Source organism: Nicotiana tomentosiformis, chromosome 5 (genome assembly GCF_000390325.3).
Source record: "Nicotiana tomentosiformis chromosome 5, ASM39032v3, whole genome shotgun sequence".
NCBI lineage: Eukaryota > Viridiplantae > Streptophyta > Magnoliopsida > Solanales > Solanaceae > Nicotiana > Nicotiana tomentosiformis.
Window position 1 is genome coordinate 78,720,620 of NC_090816.1, and position 17,963 is coordinate 78,738,582.

The 17,963-nt window shown below is 35.7% G+C and overlaps 2 protein-coding genes across 2 annotated transcripts; both read right to left on the reverse strand.

Annotated features, from left to right (window-relative positions):
* Positions 1-2,202: 2,202 nt before the first annotated feature.
* Positions 2,203-3,942, reverse strand: LOC104093464 (uncharacterized). The gene is made up of 3 exons (XM_009599213.4): positions 3,704-3,942; positions 3,329-3,384; positions 2,203-3,099 (listed from the first exon to the last, which is right to left on the reverse strand). Exons 1-3 carry the CDS (start codon positions 3,869-3,871, stop codon positions 2,499-2,501), a joined length of 825 nt encoding a protein of 274 aa, XP_009597508.1. The 5' UTR covers positions 3,872-3,942; the 3' UTR covers positions 2,203-2,498.
* A 7,796-nt stretch (positions 3,943-11,738) lies between these two features.
* Positions 11,739-12,501, reverse strand: LOC138892619 (uncharacterized). Its single transcript, XM_070176356.1, has 2 exons — positions 12,429-12,501; positions 11,739-12,286 (listed from the first exon to the last, which is right to left on the reverse strand). Exons 1-2 carry the CDS (start codon positions 12,499-12,501, stop codon positions 11,739-11,741), a joined length of 621 nt encoding a protein of 206 aa, XP_070032457.1.
* Positions 12,502-17,963: the final 5,462 nt, after the last annotated feature.

A 17,963-nucleotide genomic window follows, 5' to 3' on the forward strand; every position in this document is an offset into this window, starting at 1 on the left:
TTGAGTCATCTATTGTCTCAATCATGCTCAATGCTTACTACTTGTTTAACAAAATTTTAATCAAATGAGGAGATTATTCTTAAAACATTTACAATTATATAGAGAATTGGAAGGAGTTTATACTTTATGCTTATTGGAGGATTAGGGGTCAATGAAATCGGCTATCGTAATGGTTAATAAAACCGAGAGGATTGCTTTTAGCTTAGATGATCGTAATGGTTAGATGTAATGTATAGAGGTATTTATACTTATTGAATTGAATGAACACCATAAGTTATAAGTCATAGGTGAAGTCGCTATCCACTTTAGTTATAAATTTTCACAAACTTATCTAATCTCAAATAGCATTCAGTTATACTAATTAGCCATTTCATCTCCATAATTCCATAAATTTTTTGAAGTTTCACAAAGAAATGATCTCCAAAATTTCATAAACTCATGAAATATTCATAAAAAGATCAAAGACATCAAATATTACTTTTTTAAAGATGCCCTCTTCATGAAAATCAAATACATTTCAAGAAAGTTCACATCATTTTAGTTCGAGAAACGCACTACTTGCTCGAATATACTGACCGATCCAGAGAGAAAAACTAAGGGATAAATAAATTTGTTCTCATAATTGACTAATAAAGTTATTTTTCTTTATAAAAAGAAAATTAGCCGATTCCGACATTCTTTATAATATTTTTTGACGTCAGGCACGAATATTCTTTTTGTTCCATCACAATTTTACACTTGTCAATATGTGAAATGAACCCGTTACATCCGAAGTTACAATTTTATCCTTATTTAGATTATCAACATGGTGAAAATGTCTAGACGAGCTACACATGTTCTCAACTATGTCAATGCTAGATCAAAGAAAGTTACATAATATTTTAAAAACTCTGTTGTTCCAGAGGGCACAAGAACTGAATAATTTAATTTTTTCATGCGAGTTATGACATCATTAGTTCTTTAACTTTTTGAAGTAGAATTCACGTAGCTATAAGTAGAGAAAAAGTACTACAATTCAGATATTATAATAATTAAATTACTTGAAATATTTAAAAATATTTGATCAAAGAAAAATTATTTGACTATCAAATAATAATAGTGTCACATAAATGAGACAAATAAAATTAATAATAAAATAAACATTCAAAGAAAAAAAATTCTAATCATTTTGCCTTATATATTTGGCATATATAGTTGATCGGTGGAAAAAGTTTAGATTTTGTAAGTATTACAATCTTTAATGTTGCCAAAAATTAGTTTTATTTAAGAGCGTCTTATTAATATGTGTGTTATAAGTTTAAAAAGAAGTAAATATGTTGTTCGTTAGATATTCATACATGATCAATTATAATTTTAATTAACATAGCATTCAATAGGATGTGAGGTGTAAATATTACTTATATTGACGATGTATATTTTTAAATGGATGAAAATTATTTATATCCCTTATTTGTACTTTAAAAATTAAGCTCCTTTTAAAACAAAATTGAGAGATGTAAATGATTTAAATTCATTACTAATATTTCTAATCTTTGTAAAGTATGTCGTAGTTAATTACTGTTGTAACCCGATACTAGGCTAGCGTTTGGCCATAAATTTCCAAATTTGTTCTGAAAAATCTGATTTTGGTGAAAATTGGTTTGAAGATGAAAATGTGTTTGGACATCAGTTTTCAAAACATATTTCCCAAATTTATTTTGAAAAAATATGAAACATGACTTATACCCACAAGTTCTAAAAATTATCACAAATACCCAACAATACTATTATCAATAACATTCATTGTATTATCGCAAACCATAGTCCTGAACATAAATAAATTTGATTCAAAATTATCATTTTTATAATAAATTACATGATACATCAGGTGACCAAGAAAACGAAATAACATTGTTACAAAATAATAAATGGTGGGCTCTTTATAAAATACAAAAGTTTGGGGCAATTTTTAAAAAATATAATAGTGATATTTTGGCCCAAAATCAGCTATTGAGCTAGTTTTGGGATTTGAAATTTGGCCAAAATATAAGCAAAATCTATAGTCAAATATGAGTTTGCCAAATAAAATCCAAATTTATTTTGGCGAAATCTCGCCAAACGGGTCCTAGGGAAAAGGAAAGAGATTCGTATGTTTACCATTTTGCGGCCTCATGCCAAACAAGTAGGAGGTGATAAGGATACAATTCAAAAAGAAAACATCCGTTCAAACAAGACCTAACATATGAAATTACCGTTATATCCTTGTTTAGATTTGACCAGCATAACAGAGCTGTACACTAATTACACCTAAATAGTCTCACCATGTCGAGAAAAGCTAATATCACCTGAAGTAGAACACTCTTAATCATGAAACCAAAATAATCGTATACCATAGCCTAAAAAATGACATTACCAAAAAAAAAACCTAACAATATCTTCTTACGTTACTCACATCACATCTCGACCAAAACGCCACAACACTAATTAACACACCAACATATTAAAAATTCGTAGTATTGTCACATTAGAGATTTCAGTGACCTTGCTTTAATTGGCTTCCTAGCTCTCTTCTTCCCATTTTTTTCTTCATTGTCCTCGCCTTCAACATAGTCAAATTCATCATAATTAATTTGGGAAGATGAAAATTGTGTCAGGTGACTATCATTAGAGACTTCTGCCATAGACTGAACATGCTCAACATCTCTGGCTGCTGCATCACTATCTGTCTTTCTATAACCTCTTTTCTTGCCCCACGACGGACCAAAACCCGAATAATAGTAGAATTGGTAAGGACTGGAAGAAAAAGATGATTTCTTAGCACGAGGGCGGCAGCGAGCTCTTCCGATCGCCGCCGCTGCAGCCTCCTGTTGCTTATCTGGTATCTTGGCAGAGTTGTTGTAATGTTTCACCTCGTCAAATTGGTGTCGGCATAAATTATCGCCACTATCTTTATCCAACCCTAGCTCCTCCATATCTACATCCTCGTCTTGGTTATTCTCAATATCATTATTCTCATACTTAACGAAATCACCACCCACTTCACTAATACTAGCGTCGTAGTAATAATCCCATTTAATCTCTTTCATTTCCCTTTCGTCATCCAATTTCATTGACGTGACGCTACGGAAAATCAAATTTGCTAACTCAGAAATAAAATTACTGAGAGTCGAGGCAAAAAATTTCAGATAATCAAGAATTTATAGCCAAATGGCACCAAAATATTTACAAAACGATAATGGACTAGTAAAAATCCTAATTATCGTTTTCCAATACATATAGAGAAAATTAATAAAATGCTAAAAGAGAAGGTAAATAAGGAATCGAATTGATTTAACAGTAGAAAAGTTACCTCGTGACAGTTCCATTAGAATCATAAAAGGTCCCAGTATTAGCATATCCATCAGGCTGAAAACAATAAGAAAATTTATCGATGCGGAAAAGTGTCATAAAAGAATAAGAGCTGTGCAGCAGACAATAGGGCAAAACAGAGAAACCCCATGAAAGAAATTGAATAATGAAGTCTAAACACACGATAAAAAATTGTGGGATTGAGATTCTTAGTGAACCCTAATGAGAGTTACCAAGAAAACCCTAAAGCACAAAGATATAAAGGAAAAATGAAGGGATATTTCATAAAAAGAAATAGAAACGAAATGGGTATTCATAGATCTGAGAAAGAAAGAAGAATAAGGAGAAAAAAAGTATAGATTATTAATCGACTGACCTCATACGAAAAAGACGGCGGTGGTGTTTGTGGGTCTTCGTTTTCTTCAATGGGGAAGGAGATGACATCCCATGGCGACTGGTTCAGTTGGCAAACAAGTGTTGCTGGTTGTAGAGATGAAGCTGCATATATGAGAGGGGAAATTTTGGCATGCTTCCTTATTTTCATGGCTGAGAGAAAGCCTCTCTAAAGCACAAGTATTGTTTGTCGGGTTTGAGATGGAAGCAGATCCAAAAGGACTCTCTTTATCCACTCTCTATATATATAGATACCCATATATGTTTTTATACACCTGTAATAATATGTATATACAAAAGATATACTCATTTTGTTTGAAACGATAGTTATATTGATTAATTTTCTATATGAATTCAGATATATATTCTTTAAGCATTTTGAAATAAATATTATATATTTAGAAATTACATAAAATGAACTATAAGTCAAAATAGTTAACAATTCAAAATATTTAAAAGTTATTGACAAAAGAATGGTCAAAGAAAATCTTATTTGACTCCTTAGTACTCTCTCTGTTTCAAATTAGATGAGATACTTTTCTTTTTAGTCTGTTCCAAAATAAATAACACATTTGTAAATTTTAAAATAATTCAATTTTAAACTCTTCATTTTACCCTTAATAAGAAGTTTTTATAACTACACAAATGTCATGACCCCATAAAACTTTTATCCCTTAAGCTTTTAAGACCACAAGTTTCAAAAGTCTTCTTTTTTTTCCTTAAATTTTGTGTCAAGTTAAACTATCTCATCTAAATTGAAATAAAGGAAGTAGTAAATTTATTATTCTTTAAATGGAAGAAGTATCGTTTGTACTAAATTTATTCTCTGCAAATTTGGATTTGTCCCGACTTAAAAACGAATATTGAATATTGAATAAAAAGGTCTTTTCTTAAAATAAAAAATGAAAAAGTTGGGAAGGGGGTTAGGGCATGAAGTGTTAATGACTTTGTGAGACTCTTGGATTTGCAGATCTCATAACACAAAACTCGATAACAAAAACGGCCATAAAAATCAAAAGAATGAGATGGGATGGGGGTAGGATAGGACATGGGTGGTTGGTTAGGTCAGAATTAACATTTCTGCTGCTTTCTTGGCCCATCAATTTTTATTTTAGTATTCCAATCTTCTGAGTTTTTAATCAAAATTGTCTTTGTGTTTGATGTTAGGGTTAATTTTATCCCTTAAATATACATCTAAGCACATATCGTCCCTTATGTATATTAAAGTTGAGCAGATTTGGTCTACTTAAAAGAAGAACACAAACGGGAACAAAAAAAGCTAACCGCCTAACCATGTATATATATATCTACCCTGTAAATTAAAAGCCGATTTGTGAACTCTTCTTCTCTATTCGACTGTTCCTCAAATCTAACTAGCAATGGAGAAATTTCCTTGGAGCTCCTTTTAACTGGTGCTCGGTTAAACTTCACCTCCCAAGTTAATTATTTTTGTTCCAAGAGTGCATCCATGCTTGAACAGTGGATTCCATCTCGCAAAAAATTCTGACCACAAACTGGAATGTTATTTTTTGTACAAAGGCCAAGAGCTCAACAGCATCTCTGTCATTGATATTTCTTTGCCGTAGTTCATTCTATCTAGTTCCGCTTCAGCTCATTTCCAAAGGCAACCCAATTCAAGTTCTAGGTGACACAGTTGATGAGTTGATGAGATCCCGAAAAAAGCTCCAATTGACGGTAGCAGAACGGATGGTGGTAACATTCGCTTGCTTGTCCATGTTGAGAATCAATAGCAGTGTGAACTTTTGCATCGCAAAGAGGAGATTGTCACTTGTCAGAGAGGCAGGTGTCATTGAAGTTTGGGGCTTTAATAAAATATTTTTATAAAATATGGTACAAAATCCATGTAACAATTTGCTAGTTTTAAATGATATAGTAGACATTTATTGCCAACCTATCAAAGAGAATTCTTTCAATGAATAGCCGGTTGTTTCTCAGAATACACACACACTAAGAGAAGAGACACGCACGCACTGGAAAGAAAAGAGAGAGATTATGTGCACAGTGCACTTATCATTAATGTTTGATGAATTGGGTTTAACCATAATATAATAAAAACCTCTTCCACTGCTACTCAAATTTGAGAAACCTAAGGGGAAAGGGTTCATGATGCAAGTTTTTTTTAAACAGTGAGTTTCACATGGTTAGGCCGAAGTCACATCGTTTGTGTTCTTCCGTTAAATAGACCAAACCCGCTCAATTTTAGTATACTTAAGGAACGATATGTGCTCAGATACATATTTAAGGGATAAAATAAAACACAACGAAAGGATAATTTTGGGTAAAAAATCTCAATCTTCTTCACAAATTGCAAGACTACACCAACATATTTTTATAAAAATGCAATTTGTAGAGTTTACTGTGTTACCGTAAAAGCTGCCATTATAAGATACGTCAGGCAACTTTGTCTTGAAGCAAATATTTTGGGATGTAGTAGTGTTGTTTGTCATTTTTAAATTTTGTGGCTTCAATGATATTCTGTTCGTTTTATTTGTTGGTATAGCTTCACTCAACATGAAATATAAAAGAAAAATTATTTAAAGTTTGTACTACTAAATAAGAACTGTATCATAATAAATATAAAAATTATAAATTTATGACTTTAAATATATTAATAACATTTATGCGATTATAAAAATATCTTATTAAGGATAAAATAAAAGGTTTAAACCTATTTTTTTTCCCAAATAAAAAATTAGTTTTAAAATTATAAATATGCGATATTTTACCTCATCTATCTATACTATATTAAAAGTGAAAATCCTAAAACTAAAAAATCAAATTACTTAAATGCCCTTTAGTTAACCTATTTTATTTTTTAAAAAATTAATTCCGTAAGAATTTTTTTAATCAATAAAACAACCTAATAACTAAACCTAAACACTCATTCATTAACAGTCACAACCATTTAGATGCATAACCCCTTAGCATATGTACCTTTTTGCATGTGCCAATAAGATTCCATCATGAATTTGTTATGTGGGTACCGTTTCATTATGCTTTTGCATCTAGTATGAACGATGGAATTAAGTTGTTATTAACAAAACGCAAAATACCTTAAAAAAAAAACCCCCTAAACTTGTCACGTATTATTGATTATATTTTTAAACTATTCGTGGTCTTAATTACCCTCCTATACTTGGTTATTCTAAACTTGTCACGTATTATTGATTATATTTTTGAACTATTCGTGGTCTTAATTACCCCCTATACTTGGTTATTCGATAGTTGTTACCCCCTTGGACGATATCTTCCTAGGAAGTGGCATGCACTCGCCTGCCATGTGAATTTTCCTGTTCATGTGGTATTTTTTTAAAAATAAAATATTTTATACCTTTTTAAGTGTGTTACTTTTTTAGATAATCTTTTTCTAATAATATTTATAATAAATCTTGGTTAGAACTACATTATTTAGGCTAAATTATTTTATTTGGCTAAAAATAATAAAGTTTTAGTTATTGTTTTTGAATTTGACTTGAAAATAAAGATTTATACAGTTGAATTAAATAGTCAATGCATCTAAAAAGATATAAAAATACATAGTTTGATTTTTATTATGTTGACTATAATTTTTTATATAGCTCTACATTATGGAGCTCAATATTATTGTTTCACAGATTTTACCGGAAAAGTAAAAATATACAGTTGAAATAAATAGTCATTGCATCAAAAGAAGAAATAAAAAGAGTGTACGATTGCAAGTTCATTATTTTGGCTATACCTTTTTTTTGGTAAACAATAATGGAGTTTTAGCCATTTTTTACTGATTTGACTCGAAAATAATAATACACAATTAAAATAAATAGATATTAAATCTAAAGAAAACAAATAACAGAAAATACACAACTAGTACTCCATTATTTTTGCTAAAAGTTTTCTATTTGGCTAAAATGATGGAGTTCCAACCAAACTTTTACAAATGTGGCCAAAACAATAAGAAGAAATATGCAGTTGGAACAAATAGATATTATATCTATAGAAGAAATTAAAAAGAATAAAAGTTAGAGTAAAGTCCACATTATATGTCAAGATGAACCAAGAAGATATACATAGTTATAATAATAAATCATTATATATGACTATATGCAATTAAAGGTTAAAAAATAACCTACATGTAAGCTGGTTTTTTAATTTTTCTTCACTCTCACGCGCTTAAAAGAGAGTGCGCCCACACTCTTTGCCACATCAACATCCAGAGAGGTAATGGCTCTCAAAATGCCAAGTTAAGGGGGGTAATTAAGACCACGAATAGTTTAGGGTGTAACTAATAATCCGTGTCAAGTTTAGGGAGGTTTTTAGGTATTCCGCCTTAATAAAATATGGGTGACTGCATTCTATTCATCCTCATAAGTAAACTTCTTTTGTTTTTCTTTAATGTTGTCAAGAACAAATTATCTAACTTCTTATTTTATCTTGTACAGAAAATTTCTTGCTAAATATTTCTCCTCAGCTAAAACGAGCAAGTTCGATTTTTCAAGATTCCATAAAGCTAACTTGAGATTTTCTATTAGATCAAGTTATGGTTGGCGTGACGAGCGCAAAACACACACTAAAATATGCTCGCTAGTCGAATATAGTAAATTAAAATATCGTATTCACATGGATTGGGGTTAAACAGTAGTATCGTAGTTTGTACCTAGATTGCTATCCAAGATGATCAATAATTTAGGTTTATGTGATTAAAACTAAAATTAACTAAGAATCTATAATATTGGCTAATGACAATCAACGCAAGTATTAAGCAAAAGGAAGTTATCAATTGGGAGAAGATAGGGTTGATAGGATAGGTGCAAGATAAATGTTTGGAATTTAACTCTAGATAATTCACTTTTAATGTTCAAGTGGATCTCTCAAATTCACCTGGTTATTAGTTCAATTGATTAGTAGAAATTTCTCTCTCTATTAAGTCCCAACCTCACAAGATGAATCAATTTTAAGCACGTGAAGATATGTAAGAATTCGTAGTGGATTGGTCTTTAGGAGAACCTCTCTCGATTATCCTCCTAACTAAGTGTAATCAAAAATTCAACTAGTCTCTTCCGATTACTAAGAAGAATTAATGACTTCAACTAACAAAATATAATGCAACAATATCACAAGTTATGCCTCTCTCGATTACACGAACAAATGAATATAGATGCAACAGTTAAAACATCCAAAACGGTTCAATACATAAAAGCTAGAGTTAATTATCCACAAACAAGTATCAAGACACCAAATCCATCAACCCTAAAGAGAACTACTCCATGGATATGGAGTATTTCATCATAATAATGTTTAAGTTAAAGGAAAACATAAAACAATCCAAATCCTTGTCTTGAGTGAGGATTGAATGATGAAATCCTTGAGCTTTAGCTTCTCCCTCTCTTCCTTAGCTTACTTAGGTCTAAGATATGTCAAAAGTTCATAAAATAATGCTTTTATATGTATTTATACTAAGTAGTGTCGGGCCCATATGAAAACACCTTTTCCTGTGCGAACTGGGACAATAACTTTATAAAAATTTCACAGGCGCGCCGCATGGGGCGACGCGCCATGCGGGGTGGTTGTGGGAAAGTTCAGAGAGTTAAAATCTGTCAGGCAGCCGAAAAATGTATAGGCACGGCGCGCCGCGGGTGTGTTGTTTTCTCAGAGTCCGGATTTTTCTTGACTTTTTGATATCCAGACGTGGTTTTCGACCCCCGAACGCTATCCCGGCTTAATCCCTTGGGCCTTTACTCAGACTTCAAATCTCCAAATAGCTCAAATTCATTCCGTAATATCTACATAGCTCAGAATCCTCCTACAAGGCAGAAAACACACCATTAGTGCAAATCACTAGCGATTGATGCTCAAACTCAATTAAAGTGCAGTAAATTAAAGTGTAATAAGCGACTAAAACACGAGATTATAGCCTACCATCAACACCCCACACTTAAAGCATTGCTCGTCCTCTAGCAATTAAACCACACTTTATATAGACACAACCTTATTTAGCAACTCCCCTAACTCATTAAACCAAGAATATTTAAAATAGACTAAGCACAGTAGCGTAACATCGATCCTCGCCTCAAGACTTGACTCAAAAGCACCACGCATTATTTATAGCATGCTCACTTACTCTAACACAGAGGTCAACGACATTACCTTTCTTTCATGAATCAAGTGCTCTCACAACAATAGAGAGTAGTTCGACACATCATCAAATTTAACAACAATCAAGAACTCAATATAGAAAGAATTCACTCACTCTCAGAAATAACATTCATATGCCACAAAAGATGAACCATAGGCTTTCCTGTAGTGTACTACTCAACTAATCGAGCTCATTCAGTGAATGATCAAATAGGACTTTAATTGGTTGTAATGTAGGTTGCGGGACGGGTAGGATACATTTAGATATAAGAGTGACTACACCTCTTTAAGCACTTTAATACATATAATTTAACATTCAAAAACTCACACTTATGTCAAACCATAACTCCACCTTAACAGCATTATGCATTAACACTCAACTTCTTTAAGTACAATTACATCAAGATTTACCACTATCATGGAATATTTTTCACAATCATACAATATTTTTTTCTCTTCCAATTCAAATGGCTCTTACTTTTTTCAAAACAGTGCACCTTTTTCCTTATTTCATTAGTTCCACTCAAAATCCAAACCAATCACCCCATACTTCAACTTTTATAAAGTTCATAACAAATTTAAGTGCTTACGAGAGGTACAAGGTTCAAATAGATGGTCAATTCAAACAAATGGGTAGGGCTTGCAATGTGGTTGCCAAAGAAACAGGATTACAGGCTCAACAGAGTTAACTAAGATACATAACAATTAGGTGGGTAATAACATATAATTGGTTCAACAAAGAAATGCCTATATCACTTCCAAGACTAAACAAAACTACCATTTTGCGTTGCAAAAACACGAGGGCAAATTCTAGACATCAAATGCAATGCACAGATAACACAAACCTCACACACACATAGCACATAACTCACTCAGGATTGGACTATCAAGACACTCTAGTCAAAGCAGTTAAGCAAAAGTTAAGATCATACAATTTAAGGTACTTATGCAAGAGTCAAAAACTGAGCCTAAGCGTCACAACTAAAGAACTCACTATTCTGAAGGTATAATAGAGTCAAGAGATATTGCTTTTAATTCAAAACACAACACACGATTTCCTACACTTAACAAAAATAAAAAGTAATTACACCCGGTTCAAACAAAAACCTTGAAAAAGAACCGCGGCACAAAGAAAAACCAAGGGGGGATTATTACACTAACTACAAAAAAAAATCTTTTTGTCTTTTCCTTTCGACTTTAATCCCTCAAGAAACTCATCGAATGATATCCATCGTCGGGAAAAGTCAAAAATTTTAAATTTTTATGTTTTTTTCTCTTTCTTTCTATCTCTAACTACTAAAATAACAAAACTAAATTACTAACACAGATACATATAACATACAATCCCCATCCCACACTTTAAGTTGTGGCATGTCCCCATGACACACAATTAAAAAGCATAAGGTAGAGAAAACTTTCCTGAATTTTCAGTCGGGGTCTGAGTCGAAGTCGGGCTCCATTCCACGCGCCCGAACCAATGCACAAATCCATGCAGACAACTTCTTCTCAGCCTTGTTGGGGTACACCCCACACTTGTCTTTCTCAATCACTGGGACCTTCTCTTTCAAGCTTTTCACTCTACACTCTACACTTGCAGCTGGCTTCTCCTTTCTCACCCCTATCTCCATATTCATCTCGAAAGTCACTGTCTTATCACCCACTCTAAGCATGAGATTTTTACCATGTATGTCTAATATTGCTCTGTCCATCACTAAGAATGGTCTTCCTAAAATAAGGGGGACTTCTTTATTCTCCTCCATCTTCACCACAATGAAATCTACAGGAAAGACGAACTTATCTACCCGAACTAATACATCTTCCACTATCCCCTCGGGTATTATAGTTGTTTGGTCTGCCAGCTGCAAAGATATTGGTGCAGACCTTATCTATCCAAGCTCATTCTCCAGTTTTCTGTAAATAAACAAAGGCATTAAATTAATTGAGGCACCAGAATTACACAAAGATTTATCAAAATTAAGAGTGCCTAAGGAGCACGGTATAGTAAAACTCCCTGGATCTCCACACTTTTGTGGGAGCTTGTTTTGCAAGATTGCGCTGAAATGCTCTGTAAGCTTGACTACTGATGTTTCTTCTATCTTTCTCTTCTTTGTCAGGATTTCCTTCAAGAATTTGGCATAAGCTGGCATTTGTGAAAGAACATTAGTGAATGGAAAATTTACATTAACTTGTTTCAGCATATCTAGAAATCTCTCAAATTGCTTGTCCAGTTTCTCTCTATAAAGCTTTTGGGGAAAAGGTAGAGCAGGCATGTTCTTGCTCACATCATCAGATTCCTCCCTTCTTGAAGTTTCCTCCTTCTTTTTCTCAGCTCTCTTCTTGCCTTTCTTCTTCTCAGTCTTTTTATCATCTTCAATTTTCAGCTCTTTCCCACTTTCTTTTTCAGGTGCAGCTTCTTTCTGAATTGGAGTGGTATCTTTCAACACTTATCTGCTTCTCAAGGTTACAACATTTACCGTTTCTTTGGGATTCTTTTTAGTATCAGCTAGCAGAGTACCTGGGATTCTCTTAGATAATATAGTTGCAATTTATCCCACTTGTCTCCAAGTTACACAAACCTATCCCAAGTTCTTTGATAGCTGCACCATGAGCATCTAATCTCTCATAAGTCTTAACAATGGAGGATTTCATCAGATCTTCTAACCCAGACTGAATTGGCTATTGAGGCTGAAACTGCAGCCTCAGCTGATTCCCAAAACTAGGAGCTCCTTGAAATCTGGAGTTACATGTTGTCGTGCATTTGCAGTACCACCAGGTGAACTCCATGAAAAACCGGGGTGCTTATGACCTATTGCATTGAAGTTATAATTTCCCACAACATTTACTTCCTCAGTTGAGGCTTGACACTCATGAGTAGGGTGTCCTCTTCCACATATATCACAAGCTGCATGATACTCACTCTGTATTAAAGCTAAGGTCAGCTTCCTTATCTCTTTCTCCATGGCATCAAGTTGTACCTGCACAGATGTGTTAGCATCAACCTGGTAAACACCATCCGACCTTCTTCTTTCAGTAATTTCAAAGGGCCACTGATTTGCATCTTCAAACAACTCATCAAGAATAGTGACTATCTTCTCTAGAGTCTTTTTCATCAACGGACCTCCAGTTGCGTTGCTCAATGTTCTGTGTGAGGCCGGTGTCAATCCATCCCAAAAATCCTGGAGTTGCATCCAGAGTTCAATTCCACAATGCTGAAACTTACGCACTATCTCCTTAAACCTCTCCCAAGCTTCAAACAAAATTTTAGTCTCATTCTAACAGAATTTATGGATTTCTCTTCTAAACTTGCTCATTTTAGCTAAGGAAAAATATTTAGCAAGAACTTTTCTGGTCATCTCCTCCCATGTTCTAATCGATCTCTGGGGCAAGCTTCAAATCCAGGACTTTGCATCATCTTTAAGTGTGAAGGGGAATTCCCTTAGGTAAACTACATCTTGTGACACACCATTGTATTGAAAGGTGTTCATTATCTCCTCGAAGTCCATCAGATGATTGTTTGGATCTTCGCTCATCAGTCCTCTGAAAACACAGTTGTTTTGAAGAGTTTGGAGCAACCCTTGCTTCAGCTCAAAATTATTAGCTGCCACTGGAGGTGGCCTCACACTTGACATGGCTTGGTTGTAGACCGGTCTAGCATAATCACCAAGTGGTCTCCCTTGGCCAGGAGCTATGTTTCCAAACTGATATGCACCCACGGGCTGATTCTGAGCCATTCTTCGAGCCCTCTCCTCCTCATAAGCAATTTGTGCATCTTTAAGTGCTGCTTCTTCAGCACCCCTTGCAGCTTTCTCTCTGACTTGGGCTGCCTCTCTCGCAGCCAAATCAACATTATCATCATCTCCAGCCATGTCTTCCTTGGTTGAGGATTGCCTAACCTTATCTACTTTCTCAGCGAGATTTCTTTCCTTCCTCAACTCTCGCAGTTGTTTCTCGATTTCTAGTTCGTATGGTTGCAATTCCTTTCCAGAAGATCTAGTCATGCACCAATCTAACCTGTAGCCTGCGCACAGTTAAAGAACACCAAACGTCAAAAGGGAAAAATAAAATAAAATAAAAAGAAAAATTTCTGAATTAGCACTACAAACTATTTCAAACACTATTGATTGCCAATCACCGGCAACAACGCCAAAATTTGACGAGCGTAAAACACACACTAAAATATGCTCGCTAGTCGAATATAGTAAATTAAAATATCGTATCCACATGGATTGGAATTAAACAGTAGTATCGTAGTTTGTAGCTAGATTTCTATCCAAGATGATCAATAATTTAGGTTTATGTGATTAAAACTAAAATGAACTAAGAATCTATACTATTGGCTAATGACAATCAATGCAAGTATTAAGCAAAGGAAGTTATCAACTGGGAGAAGCTAGGGTTGATAGGATAGGTGCAAGATAAGTGTTTGGGATTTAACTCTAGATAATTTACTTCTAATGTTCAAGTGAGTCTCTCGAATTCACTTGGTTATTAGTTCAATTGATTAGTAGATACTCCTCTCTCGATTAAGTCCCAACCTCACAAGATGAACCAATTTTAAGCACCTGAAGATATGCAAGAATTCGTAGTGGATTGGTCCTCTTATATTTTAGAACCTAATTCTGCGTTATGAGGTCTCAAAAACCTCATCTTAGCCTTTCTCGATTTGCGTGCACAGTCCGAGTGTTCTTACGGAAGGCTTTTATGTTGAAAACTGATAAAAATTAGAATTGTTTCCTAAAAACTTCATTTGAATTGACTTCGGTCAATATGTTTGTTAAACGGGCCCAGATCCGTGTTTTGACGGTCCCGGTGGGTCCGTATCGAAATACGGGACCTGGGCGTATGCCCGAAATCGAATTTGGAGGTCCCTTGCTCGAGTTATGAATTTTTGAGGAAAATTAGAAGTCTGAAAATCTAAGGTCTTTAAGAATTGATTGAGGTTTGGTATTGTTAGTACCGGGTCCATATTTTTAGTTTCGGAGCCCGATATAGGTCTAATATAATATTTATGACTTATTTGTGAAATGTGGTGAGAAACGGAGTTGGTTTGACGTAATTCGGATGTCCGGTTGTGAAAATAAAAATTTTAAAGTGTTCTTGAGAATTTCATTTGATTTGGTACTAAATTAGTAGTTCTATGTGTTATTTTGGCGATTTGATCACGCGAACAAGTTCGTATGATGTTTTTAGACTTGTGTGCATGTTTGGTTTGGAGCTTCGAGGGCTCGGGCGAGTTTCAGATAGGCTAAATGGATGTTTTGGACTTGGGAAAAAATCTGGTTTCTGCAGTTTCAGTGCCTTCTGGTTTTCTTCTTCACGTTCGCGAAGGCACTCTCGTGAACGCGTAGTAGAAATTGGGCTGGCTGAATTTTTTTTCTTCGCGAACGCGGAGCGATGGGGACGTTACCCTTCGCAAACGCGACCAGCTCATCGCGAATGCGTAGTGATAGGGACATGGGGGAGGGGGGTCAGTCACTTTTCATCGCGAACGCGAGCAAGGACTCGCGAACGCGAAGGCTGGGGGGTGTAACCTTTGCGAACGCGATAGGAGTTTGCTCTTCGCGAACGCGACAGTGTCCTCGCGAACGCGATGAACACTGTCGCCCAGCTATTAAACAGTCCCATTATGGGACTTAAGCCATTCTTTCACATTTTCAAAAGCTAGACGGCCTAGAGGCAATTTTCAAAAGACATTTTCTCCCCAAAGTGTTGGTAAGTGATTCTAAACCACATTCTTTCAATTACCCATTATATTTTATGAATTTTCAACCTAAAATCTAGGGTTTCATGGTAGAGTCGGGGGTTTTGGGTAGAAACTAAGGATTTGGAAATAAATGGGGATTTAGACCTCAAATTGAGGTCGGATTCCAAAACCAATTATATATCCGATCTCGGGGGTGAATAGGTAAATGGATTTTGGTCCGAACCTCGAGTTTTGACCAAGTGGGCTCGGGGTCGATTTTTTACTTTTTGGGAGAAAGTTTGGGAAATCTAAATTTATGCAATGTAATTGATTCCTTTAGCAATATTTGATATTATTGAGTCATTTTTGAATAGATACGAGTGGTTTGGAGGTGGATTCTAGAGGAAAAGCTGTGATTGAGTATTGAGTGGCCTTCGGAGCGAGGTAAGTGTCATGGTTAACATTGGATTGAGGGATTAGGTATTATTCGCTTATTTGCTACGTGTTTGTATGTTGAGTACAACGTATAGGTGAGGTGACGAGTATCTACGCGTTGTTATCAAGTCATAACATGCGAGTGAGTCTTATTATTATAATCGTGGTATTCCTTGATCATATTGTTCATGATTAGACAAGCTATTCGTTATGTTGAACAACTCCTATTATGTTTTACGGAAATTGGTATTAATTGGGTATTGACTTAAAGTTGAGGTTAGTAACGTGGAATTGAATGTTGAAGTAAGACTTGTTCTTGATATTTCTATCTCCCTGTTGTTACTGTTCATTGTCTTGGTGACGGAGAGTGTTAAAGCACGAAGGGTGATGTCGTGCAACATTTTGTGAGTGAGTGATAATGCACGAAGGGTGATGTCGTGCCATGTTATGAGAGATTTAATGCACGAAGGGTGATGCCGTGTCGTTTCTATTTTTTCTTATGGTGAGGTTGAGAGTAAAAGCACGAAGGGTGATGCCGTGCACTTTCCTTTACTGTTTTTACTTGTTTCTTTCTGTTAAAGATATATCGATTGATCATGTTCTCATTCTAGTTGTGATTCCTTGCCATGTAATCCCCTCAGCATGTCCCCTTCCCAATATTTCTTGCCTTGCTTCTTTAGTTGTTGTTATTGTTGTATATAATGATATATATTGCACAGGTTTATTTGTAGGTGTCTTGTCCTAGCCTCGTCCCTACTTCGCCGAGGTTAGACTCGACACTTACCAGTATATGGGGTCGGTTGTATTGATACTGTACTCTGCACTTTCTGTGCAGATTTTGGTACCAGACCGAGTTAACCCTGAGTCTCGCTGCTGGCTTGATCTGTTGGAGACCCAAGGTAGTTCTGTTGACGTCCACAGGCCCCCCTGGAGTCCCCTTCTATGCATTTCATTTACTGTTTCATTTGTATCGAAAATAGTTGTATTTCCTTCAGACATTTACTTGTAGTGAAATCTTAGAAGTTCAGGAATTGTGACTCCAGATCCGGGTAGTAGAATATATATTGAGGCTGTTATGAACTTCCGCTTTCATGTTAACTCGCTATAGCTTATTTACTGTTAATTACTGAAATGTATAAGAATTTGGCTTAATAATCTCTATCGTTAGCTTGCCTAGCAAGTGAAATGTTAGGCGCCATCACGGTCCTGATGGTGAGAATTCCGGGTCGTGACAAATTGGTATCAGAGCACTAGGTTGCCTAGGTCTCACGATTCACGACAGAGCTTAGTAGAGTCTAGAGGATTGGTACGGAGACGTCTGTGCTTATCTTCCAGAGGCTATGAAGTTTAAGAACAAATTTCACTTCTATTCTTCTCTGTCGTGCGATTTTATTTTCTCAATACTTATTGAACTCTTCTACTCTTATTCTCTCGTAATTGGCGAGAACACGTACCACTTCCTCAGCTGAGCAGCTGCCAGAGCCCCAGTGGCAGCTCCTACGAGGGGAAGAGGTCGAGGCCGAGGCCATGCCAGAGGCCGAGGCAGGGGCAGGGCTCAGCCCAGAGGTCGTGCAGCAGTACCAGCAGTGGAGCATCAGGTACAGTTGGGCGAGGAGGTTCCAGCCCAGACTGTTCCTGCCAGACCAGCTCAGGTTCCGGAGGGGTTCATTGCCACTCCAGTACTTCAGGACGCTTTGGTCCGTTTGGTGGGCCTTATGGAGAGTGTGGCCCAGACTGGCGCATTTCCCATAGAACCAGCCGTCTCTCAGGCTGGAGGAGGAGCCCAGACTCCCACTACTCCCGCTCCGGAGCAGATAGCTCCCCGGTATCAGGTTCCAGCAGCTCAGCCAGTCAGAGTAGTTCAGCCGGTTGTTGCGACACAGGCCGAAGATGGGTCAGTTATGTCTTTTGAGGCTTTATAGAGATTGGACAAGTTCACCAAGCTCTTTCCAGTTCACTTCAGTGGTGCTCCTTCAGAGGATCCCTAGGAGTA